General features: G+C 37.7%; 1 protein-coding gene across 1 annotated transcript in view; it reads right to left on the reverse strand.

Moving 5' to 3' along the window:
* Positions 1-11,989, reverse strand: part of PSMD1 (proteasome 26S subunit, non-ATPase 1) — a 65,745-nt gene that overhangs the window by 17,291 nt on the left and 36,465 nt on the right. The window contains exons 17-18 of the mRNA XM_059479010.1: positions 5,389-5,503; positions 3,422-3,538 (exon numbers count right to left, since the gene is read on the reverse strand). Of these exons, the coding sequence (XP_059334993.1) occupies positions 3,422-3,538; positions 5,389-5,503 (232 nt within the window). The remainder of the gene's footprint in view (positions 1-3,421; positions 3,539-5,388; positions 5,504-11,989) is intronic.

The raw sequence follows: 11,989 nt of genomic DNA on the forward strand, positions 1-11,989 counted from the left end.
AGGAGTGTGCAGAAGCATCTCACAGCAGAGGGCTTCCATAAAGTAAAGGTGCTCCCAGAATATTGCAAAATCATTCTTGCACCCTAGCAAGACCTAGCATTTCATCTAAATGGGAGGAAAATCCCAACAGCAATCTGGTCCTGGTTTCTTCACATCTTAAAGACAACAGGCCAATATGATTGAAGGAAGATGGAGAAAAAGGCTTGACCTTGTTTATTATTTTCTCATTTTGCCAAGATGACTATCTTAACACAAAACCAGGAATTAAATTAATTTTTTCAAGTAGTTCAGCACCTAGTTTGTCTCCAAAACTGCTGACTTCATTGCCCTGCAGGTCACAAACATATCCTGAATTTGTCATTGATTTCTCTTATGATGACCTCATCACATCTGTAACTTTGAATTCCATTTCATAAAATAAACTTCTTAATATTTTATATCTGGTACTAATATGGTTCTTAAATCTACCAACAGAGGTCAGGAAAAATCATGTTGGCTGCACATGGAGGAATTGTCTCAATTCCAAAGAGACCAAACCACCTTTACTCAACACCTGCTATGCCTTTTTGGCCCTTAAGCAACTTGCAAGTTCAAGGAGTTAATGTAATTACAATTCTTTATTTCACAATCCTTTATTTAAACTATTTAAATTTAAATTTTTTTGAATTATTCATTTAAACAAAGATTGAGTACAACAAAGAGGAGGACAAACACAAAGGGAAGATCACAATGAAGTTAATTCAAAGGCATACATCTACCCTTTTCTCACAATAAAAATGGCTTTTTTTAAAACCAAAATACTTTGATTCTTAAATCTCTGTTTATTCCTGGCATTTTGGTGTTGCAATGCTCAGCTCTCAAAACTCTGACAACATTTTATTCCCAAAAACATCCTGAACTATTTAAGGAAGATTTTTTGCTACCATCTTCCCCAAATGATCAGCAGAGAACTGAAAGTATTTCTAACCCAAAGCTCACTAATAATAAGTTAACTAAAAAAATATATCAAATCCCAGAAGAGACAAAACTGAGCAGCAATGACAGGAAGCTGGCCAGGCTCTATGACACAGTCTTTTTTTAAAATCACCATCTCTCACATGCAAAGCATCACCAGGTATTGAGAAACAGTGAGATGATGATATTTAAACTTTAGCTTCTCTGTAGTCCCATCAAGACTCTACAGCCTGTGGGATACAAAAATCACCACACTGCTCTTCCTAGGTGCTTATTCAGCAATGCAAATGCCCACATCCATCAAGTCACACCCTTTGGCACACAGTGTCCAGTGTGTCACTCAGGAATCTAATCAGATCAAAATATGTCCTGGCAATCTAAAAATGGCTCCTTTTCTGAAGAACTCCATCACTTCACATCAGAGTTAAGTAATTTTTTTTCAGATTGGCAGAGATCTCCAAAAAGTTTCCCATGGATAATAAATAACTTAATTGGAAGCATATCCCTCAAAATATTTACTTTTGAGCAAGAAACAATAATGGTTATAACCAACTTTTGGGGTATTTATAAAAAGCAAAATTTGTGTATTCCGTGTTTAGTTCCTGAACAGGCAGAATATTTCAGGTATTTTTTATTAATTTTTAATCTGGAACTTTGTTTCTGTTTGATTTTTAATATCTGTAGAGCTTCTATGACCAGAAAATTAATTGCCTTCTGTATCTATATCAGACAATAATTTGGCATTAAGGTGTTTCAATTTCTGGCCCCATTTTTAAACAAGCCATTGACTCCCAAACTATACATCTCATCCTGTATTTGCTGGCCAACTATTTTAACCACCCTTTTATCAGGCAGAAGTATCACACGTGATTTGAAAGACAAGGTTTTCAGGCCTCTTTGGGAAAAGAGATCTGCCTTATTACACACCTCAAACAATCCATGTTTTCACTAGATATTTTCCTACCCACATTTTTCTTTAGGACAAACAGAGTCTTTCATCTATCATCTCAAAAAGCCAGAAACTCCAACAGGCAGACTCATCAAGTGATTAATGTTTTAGGAAGGCTGACTGATTCAGAGCAGACTGCAATTCCCATCCCAAGAGGATTAGGGTGCTTTGCAAACTAAAATGAATTGATCCTCATAATGTCCTTTGATATATAAGTCATTAATTCTTTCATATATAAGTCATTAATTCTTTCTGCTGGGAAACTGAGGAACATTAATTCTTTCTGCTGGGAAACTGAGGCACAGGAGAGCTATATAATTTTTCAGTACTAGAGCAACACAGAATGATTAAACCTGATCTCCTATATTGAGGCCTGGCATTCCAGTCACCTGACCAAGGAACAAACAATAAAAACAACAATTAATTTCTTTCCACAGAGAGATAATTCAACTTCATATTACAGAAACTTTGTATCTTGGAGGACAGGGGGATCTAACAAAAGTCTAGTGTTCTCCAATGGCTTATTTAAGTGAACTACTATTCTTGGCTTATTCACTTGAACTACAATTCCGATAATATAAACAACATTCCCAGATTCTGCTCAGTGAAAACTAACATTTTTCTTTCTTTTTAAAAAAAAATAATTCAAAGGAACAAACTGTCTGCCAGCAAATTTTCATGTTCCGTGACTTAGAAATACCCAAACACCTGCATTTGTAGATCTCCTTCTCTGACTTTCCCAAGTAAAATCTTTCACTGGACAGCTTTTTTCCTTCTTCTCATCCAAATGCAGTAAAAAGGTGTCTGTTTTTATCACAGTTCAGTTTCTAAAATCACATCAATAAAAGCAACCAATATGCAGCAGATGAGTAGCAAAGTACCAGCTACTGCTCTGCCTCAGCATTCACCAGAGCAGGTGGAATGTGGAACCTCAGAGCTTCTCCAATGTGGACTTTTAGCCTGTACAAATGTTTGCATATCATCACCTGTCACACACTCACAGGGAACCTACTTTTAAAAGCTAAACACAACATATGCAACCCCTTTCACCTTATGAGCAGAAAACTCCATTAAAATATAGAGTATTTGTTATAAACTCAGTAAGCCTGTTCTGAAAGTTCTGACGTTGTTTCATGTGAACAATGAACTACAAAGGAAACACTGCTCTTACAGAACCTCTCTGCATGGTGACCACATCCAAAACTAAGCTTACTACCATCAAAACCAATGTCTTTACAGTCACTTTCCTATCATTACAAGATGCTTTGAGAGCTTTTAAGGAAGAGCATTTATTCTTGTAGTGCCTAGGGTTAGAATGCTGCCATCATGGTCCCATCATTCAGAGCACATACTCTGATCCAAGCAGGAGCTTCCCACCGTACATTCAGCTCTGCTCTTTACCAGACATGTTCAGCCTCTTGCCAGTGCTTACATGCAGTGCCAGGCACTAAAGATTTGGCATCCAAGACAATTTCCCACCAAAGAGGCACGTGAGGTATGTGAGGTGTGACATGCTACCTTTGGGCAGGTGATCTCAGTCTGCTGGATCATGATAAGGGCAGATGCAATCAGAGCTCCTTGACGCACGTAGTTCACAGGATCATTTGTCATGGGCTCAAGCAAATTGATTGCTTCCTAAAAGAAATGAAGAAATACACAGGCACAGAGTTAATACTACTATTTTTAGAATGCCAGGATTCAATTCTCCAATGGAAGGTTATCGGATTCATGCTATCAGATATACTTTAAAAAATGTTTTGCCTGTTCTTGGCAAATGAAGCAGAAATCTGTATCACTGTAGATTTTAATCTAAAAATTGTGATGAAAAAGAAAAGAAACACTAAAAACAAGTGATTGGCAGATGGAACAAGATCTCCCTGCAGAAACAGGGCAACAGTCAAACAACAGGTATATGCAACAGATGCATTCATCACATTAGCTTCCATATTCTTGGCCTTACAATTTATTGTTAGAACCTGTAGCATTTAGCATCTTTTAAGTAATCTCTTGTTCAGAGTATCCTTCTGTCCATACTTAAACTGAGGATGAGCAAATGTAGCTGAGTGCAGAGTGCAAGAGATTCCCAGTTCAGACCACTTTTGGTGTTACTTCCATTAGGTGAAGCTTTTAAAAACAAGTTAATTTTATACAGAACATTGTTTCAAAGAACCACTTCTAGAATAACATCATGCCTTCATTAAGACTGCTTTTGCCATCTGAGCTATGTTGGAGGCTGTACTTCTTCACCTGAAGGTGACTCATTCACTCTTTGGCAAGCATTCAGTACCATGGATGAAACACCCACTATGACAAAAAGCTGAACTTTCTGATCTCCAAAATTGAATCTATTTGGGCCTTCAAAACCTACTAATAGAAACTCTGGAAGACATGTCTCTGTGTAATCAGATGGTTTAGGTCATCATACAATGAATCTGGAAATAAGACTCATTCTTGCGACTAAAAGCATTTCCACTTAAATTAACTTGTCAGATGCAGCAGGTTAAAAATAACTAACTCCTTGATTCCACCTTCCACTTGAGAATAAAGCGACCTGGATAAAAATAGGACTCTGAGATCTGCTTTCAAATTTGCATGCTTGAGCTACTAAAGATGGCAGGCAGTGCACGTCAGCATTCTGTGCTTTTGGCAGCATAGCGACACTCGGGAGCGCTCACGCAAGAGCCACACACCAAACGTTTAATACAGGGAGAGATGAGACAGATAAGCAAGAGATTTATCAAAGACTCAGAAGCATGACATATTGCTTTGTCTGTGCACCTGTTCTGAAACTGCGTTTCTGTACCACTACAGATTATTATACACATGTGGGAGAAGCAGAGGGAGGTTATTCCCAAGTTTACTTGCTGCTTGTTCCAATGAGTGCTCACTTCCCTCAGCAGAAGCAGGAATCCTACTATAAATGGTCTGTTACCAGCCATGAGAATTAACCCTCACTGATACTTATAAAGTGAGAATACATAAAATGTACTGGTTGTTAATTACACTCCTGAAACAACAATATATTTAATTAAATTTCATTTCACTTGGCTTTACTACATGGATCTTCTATGAATCATGTATCACTGGAAAGATGAAAAGAGCTAGAAGTTAAGCAAAACACCTGCTCTCTTCCTGTCACTGCCACTCAAAGGGCAAAGCAGTATTGATTTTGGAATACTGAACATACGTTTAAAGTTCAGTGGGAACTTGACAGTAAGAAAACTCTAAGAAAAGTTTTGAAGACAAAATTCCAAGAATGTGGCAGTAACGTATAAAAAAATCTAATTTATCTATTCTGTACAAGCAGGAAAAGAAACTCTATACCCAGAAAAGTTAAAGAATTTAAAGTAGTGCTGTACTCCTGCTGGCTGGTAGTATATATGTGTGAGAAATCCATCTGCATGTATGATGTCTGCACACAATGTGTCTGTCACAGGAGGGAGCAGGAACAGTCTTGGCCACAGATGCTTCTTTGTGGCCCTCACCTTGTTTCCAGTGCCTGCACAGCAGATCCCCAAAGCCATGGCAGCCCCATAACGCACGTGGGGATTGTAGCTCTCTGACAGCAAAGAAACCACACTCGGACACTGCTCTGGAGTCCTAGAGAAAGGCAAAAACAGAATATTGTTTATTATTAGTGTTCTTCAAAATATGGTATTGTGCTTTAAAATATGGTTACTTCACTCTGTTCATACCTGAAAATTTCAAATTGTTCTTCCACACTGTATGTTTTTTCATTTCTCAAAACTTAACCAGAGGGGAGGAACAAATGGGCTAAGAGAAAAGATTAATAAACACATTCATAAACTTCCCTATCACTGCAGATAATCACACACAGTTCCCACTACTGAAGCCTTCCTTAATGGTTATTTTCTGCCTTTAAAAGATCACCCAGCAGAATGATGCATCTATTGAGGCTGAAGTCTTTATTTCCAGAAATCATGCCTTTTTGACAGGCTTTCCATTTGCAGAGGTTTACCCTCCACGAGACACACAGTACTAAATTTCCCATCAGCAGACACAAAACTCACCTCCAGCATACAATCAACCTTCAAGGCTGGTGGGTCCCAAACTCCCTTTTGCAATCATGGTTTCTGCCAACTCCTCCTCACACCCACCTACTGCTGTAAATCACAGCACGGGAGGAAATGCTGATACAACACACACTTCCAATCAGTTTATGAGCAATGTCTACTGCTGCCTCCTTACAGTGTCATGCTGGGACTGTTGCTGCTTTTAATAGATCTGAAATGAGTATATATGCTCTGTGCCTCACCAGCTGGGAGCCAGTGTCCTTCTGGTCACTACAGCAACAAAACTTCCAGCCCAGTGCTGGAAGATGAGAGAGAGCCTTAATTTCCCACAGTCAGAAGCATATGTTGCTCATGCAAGCAGCTTTGTAAATATTGAGTATTTCTGAAATAGTGCAGAACTCATGGGTGTTAATATATTGATTTCCTACCTGTCTTCATGGTCATATTTATCCCTGGTTTAATTTCAATGCCACACAAACCACTCCATAATATCAAATACTGCCAGTTTCAGCATACTGAGTCTCATGGCACAATGAACAGAAGAGCAATGCAGGGATGCAGTTGGAACGTAAAAGCTCATGAAGAAGAAAGATGTAAAACTATAAATTGTAAGTGATTTCATTATATCTGTTTATAGAGTGAACATCATCTGGCTCTTTATGCTATCCCACTGTGTCTTGCAGCCCAGACTAGCATTTTAACTCACATTCACAATCCTATAAGCAGTCTTGCAAGCCATTTACTTCTGCTGTAAACTGATTTCAGACTAAAGTGTACCTAGGAAGAAGGCAAGAGCACCTTTGTTTTAGCTTCCTTTCTTACATTTGCTACACTGAAAGATGGAGGGTGGAGGGTGGCAGCAGAACCTGTCAAGGCACCCAACAACTCAAGAGAGAGAGAGAAACCATAGAATATACTCCAGCATGGGTTTTATTTAAATGAATAGCTGAATCATAGGAAATAGTAATGAAAAAGACTTTGAGCAATAATTTAGTTCATTCTCTTCTTTCATTGTGATGGGGGACCGAAAACGTGTTCATATAATGACACACTCATACTTCAGTTATACTCTACACACATAATCAATTAATTTCCAATCTATCTATTCCCATTTCAACACTTTCCCATGGTCTCCTCTAACAACTGGTCCTGAACTCCTCTTTGCACTCCTCTCTTCTACTCCAGCTGACCAGACAGGCAGCAGCACCACACAGGCTCCAGTGGTTACTCATAAGGACACGGCTCAGCAGCAATGGCAGCAAGCACCCACATCTCCCCCCCACCCACCACTTCCATCTGAGTCTTCCCAAAGCATCCACATGGGGAAAGAATCCCACCTACCAACATCACTTTACAGCCCCCCTGGCCTTCAACAGCAGCAAAAAAAAAAGCAAACCCACAAGAGAGAAGGAAACACCAAGCTGCTGGAAACTGCTGCCTCTAAGATGAAGCCACGATGACAAATGTTAAGAAAGGGAGAAAAGCTGGGCAACAGAACAATTCTGTCATGCCCTATGAGTGAAGACAACAAACTAAAAGACACATTTAAAAATAGCTATCAGTCTCTTGCTCAAATAACAGCTTAGACAATGTTTTTTTTAAAAATGAGCTGATGTGGAGACCAGGAGACACATATCCTATAATAAATGAAGCCAACATTCAGCTGCACAGAACACTTCAGCTCTTGCACAAAGACCCTTAACACCTTTGTGTTTGCCTTACTTCAGATAATGTTAAACAGGCAGATTGTGAGCCAAAGAAGAGAAAAACATTTTCTGGCAAAGATGTGATTATGCACTCTGAGGCATTAATCATTAAATTCCTGTTCAGAAAACTGGAGTTTATAGAATCACTAACTTGGACACATATTTGTGTCTGCAGGCTCAGAGGTTCTAACACAGTTTTTATTATAAAATCAGGATTAATGTACACTAATTGTTTTTTGAATTCTTGGTCAGACTTAATTTATTTGTGGTGATTATTTGAAGTACTTTTATCTCAAATCTATCCATAAAACAGTCAAAAATTTTGACAGGAGGCCTTCCATAAATCCACTCTGGGAGTTGCAGCAATTTAATGGGTTCCACCACTTTCCTCAGTTTTCTCAAAACCTTAATCTTCAAAAAATGTCTTTTCACTTAAGAGAGATCTAGAAGGCAGATCAAAGTGAGAAAGAGTCTTGCAAAAGTGTGTATTGGAGGAGCAGGACCTCAGTGCACAAGAGCATTGTTGACATCAATGCTTAAGCAGTAATATTTGTTTACTCCTTTAGTGCTGAGATGTTTGTAATTACAAAGTCCTACACAGTGCTGCCTAAGGTCAGCCCATATAAACCCTAACCCACACTCCATAAAATTTATAAAACCCAAAACAATTCTGTCAAGTGATCAAAAGAAAAGTTTAAAAGCCCTCATAAGCAGTCCCAGGCTGCAACTGTGCTCCCATGGGTATTACTTCCATCTGGTTATCCAGTTGGGGATTATTTTTAAAAAATGGCCATGTTCTCCTTCCCCTGGCCCTTCACTGGGAGCACACACTGGTGGGAGATGGACAGAAATAATGAAGAGTGTGAGAAATCTTAATAACACTCCTAAAAAAGACAAATGGTTTGTCACAACTCACACTCAACAACTCGCTACTCCTACTCAGTCCTAATGCAGATATCTGTCATTACTGCAAGTTAAACACAGAAAATAACATTACATGAAATACCAGAATAACATTTGGAGATTCAGTGGGTGGACATTTTATCTCCAGACACAAATTTTTTCTCTCCTCTTTAAAGTCACAGTAAAAATTCTAGGCCTGGAGTAGATTTAATATATTTTGAGGACAGAAGCAATGTACCATAGTCCTCTAGCATGACCTTCCCATAACATAGTCCAGTAATTTCATCTTAAAATTCCTACATTAAAGCCTAAGGCATGTCATAAAACTGGACTGTGTATATTAAAAGATAGGCAATGTCTATTTTTGAAAACCAAATTATCTTTAATGCACTGGTTCCTTCCTTTTTTCCTAACACTGGTTTTACTCAAGCAGTGTGCTTTTGCAATTACATTTTACTACAACAGCAAAATGATGACAAAAAAATGGCCCAATTATTTCCTTCATTTTATCTGAAAATTGCTCAGCTGCTCCTACATAAGCCATGAAACCACAGACGTCAGTGAACCCAGACCTGTACACAAAAAAAACCAACATCATAACTAGCTTCAACTTTGTTCTGTTACTAGGAAACTAAACGAATAAAGAAGCCAAAAATCTCAAGAAGTTTCTTCCATGGAACTTCAACGGTGTAGTAAGCTACAGTTTTGCTTCCACCCTACATCAGGATCAGTTTTACTGCTGTGATAAATGGGCTGCAGATGAAGGACTTCCTCCGAGATCCAGCTTGGTTTGTTTCAGAAGTCAAACAAAATCATAAAGAAAAATAAAGATGTACCAAGACAGCAATAAGAGATTCTCAGCAAAACATAACAGCTAGCATTTTATTAGTTTTACTCACCAACTGGTTGCTCTTAAAACCTCTGCAAGAAACAAACACCCCACACTATGGATTTTGAATCTTCCCAGAAACTAGAACCAGTGAAAACACAGAGGAGCTGCCTGACTCCAGCCCAACTGCCTTAGCCTCAATTCTGAACTCCTTTCTGGGGCTGTTATTTCTTGCATATATATAAGGACATATATATATATAAAAAAATAAATGTCATATTCTTTCCATAAAAAGCTTTATTTTGAGAAACTATGGTTTCTCAGAAATTGTAGGCTACTTACAAGCTAAGATAATTTTGAATTCTTCATTACTTTCAAAGAGAGATGAAAGAAAACTTTTCTTAAGCCTCCAGTGCAAAAATCCACAGAATGAAAACCAGGATGTTGATTGTTTAGACAGGCTAATATGAAAAAAACCCTCCCAGGTCAGCTGGACACAGAAGGTGGTCAGATTCCTTTTGGTGTTGACCTAAACTGTTTTTTTTTCTGAAAGTCTTCACAATTGCAACATCTGCAGATATCGTAGTTCTCACTAGGCTTTGCCTTCAAGAGCCCTATTGGGCTACTGAAAGTTGAGGATCACAGTGAGTCACATTGGCTCTTAACAATCCACTGTAATATTTTTTCCCCAGGAGGCATGCAACAAGATAAACTAAAAGCTCAGACTGCCATAACTTGGAGCACATTCCACTTGCAGTGTCTTAGATCACAGATCTGTTAAAACCCCATCCTTTGAGTAGCTTGTCTCCAATCCTGTAAGCTGCACATCTTCAAGGTTAATGCATTACTGCCACTTTTCTTTATATTTCAGCAATTTTTAAACATGAAATTATACATATGTAAGTATATGGTAGCATCAGTAAGTAAAGATACAGAATACTGAAAAAACCCATCACACTGGTCTCATGATTGAGACTAAAACTGGAAGCATCTGAAGCATCACTAACATGCACTTACATTTTAGTCTAAATATTTAAGGACTATACAACTCATTGAAAAATGAAACATCAGAGAATTGAAGAGCAATGTCAAATATATCTTCTAAATTCCTCATTAAGGTCCTCAGTCATATTTCAAAAGATTCTAAATATTTATAACTTTTTTAAACTATTGGTCATGAATTAATCATTTTATACAGAACTATTTCCACAAGTTGTTTTAGTAGTGTAGTGGCAATTATTAAAAAAAAAAAAAAAAGCTTAACAGAAGTTTCATTTCATCCATGAATGAGTTAACAAAGTAGAAATGCAGATACTAACTGCACAGTTTGTGGTCATTTCTGAAGGAGGGAATGTGCAACAGAAAGGGAAATATATAGAAAACAGAAAACTTGCAGAGAAAAAATGCAACAAACTGCTATATTCAGTGTAGACTAAACATTCAGTCTCTCTCTCTGGACAAAAATGATCCCAGCTATTCCCAAACCAGGAATTTCCTGCAACTATCTCATGTACAGCACAACAAGTGAACTTGAATGATATGTACTGACTGAACAGCACTCACCAGAGACAGCTTATATCTGATGGGGACATGGCTCTATAAAATCACACTGGCAGCTTGAAAACAGAAGTAACAGCAAGGGATGTGAAATAAAAATAATATCTATTTATGGTTCAAATATTCAGTTTACACTGGACCAGGAGTGGGGTCTAGCAAGATTTAAAGTTTACCATCATTAACACATCTGGATATGGGGCAGGACAGTGGCCTGCACAAAAAGCCTGCCCAGAAGACACAGTGAAGAACCTGCTGCAGGTCTGTAACAGATATAGAGCAGGATGTGTTTCTCAACTGATTCAAACCTGGTAAAGTTCAGAAAACATCATAAAGGGCAGGTATGTTTTTCATCTCTCTGAAATTAAACAATGCACCAAAGAGGTAAAAACGCTTGCAAGCCAATCTACCACTAAACTTGTATCATCTTCCGCAAGTTCCTAAGATAATTGGTTTTATCTGTATTTTAAGAATAATTTCCTTTTCAATTAGATAAAAATGTATTCATTAGCTTTCATCAGAACAATCTGCAGTAAAAACTTCAAGTACAGCTAGATTAATGTCAGGATATCCTTCAAGATTTTTAAAATATAAACCAGAACTTGATTAGACATAGTGGAGCTTAAGAAAAACTGGATCCAAATGCCCATTAACCAAATAAGGTATTGTCCTGTCTCAATTTCCACTTTTCATATGCTTTCATGTGCTCTGCTCTCTCAGTACGGTCAGTGGTGACAATAGAGAGGTGGCCAGCTAAGGAAACAGTATTACCATAGCTGGATTAATTTTTATTTTTGTAATATATACTTTTCTGATGAATAAAGAAATCAGCTCTCAAATGTAAATGAATACAGCATGGAATCTTATTGACAGTTTCCTTTAAACAGGAAAAGTAAGGAACAAGTAAAAGCTACTGAAAATTGTATTGTATGATCTCAATATACTAAGTATTTCTGTTAATTTCTGACAACAGCCTTCTCTCTTTGGCCCCACATTACCTGCATTCCAGAAACAATTTTTTTTTTTATTTTTAAAAGAAATATGAATTGATGCACAGTTC

The sequence above is a fragment of the Ammospiza nelsoni genome, chromosome 10 (assembly GCF_027579445.1).
Source record: "Ammospiza nelsoni isolate bAmmNel1 chromosome 10, bAmmNel1.pri, whole genome shotgun sequence".
Classification (NCBI taxonomy): Eukaryota; Metazoa; Chordata; class Aves; order Passeriformes; family Passerellidae; genus Ammospiza; species Ammospiza nelsoni.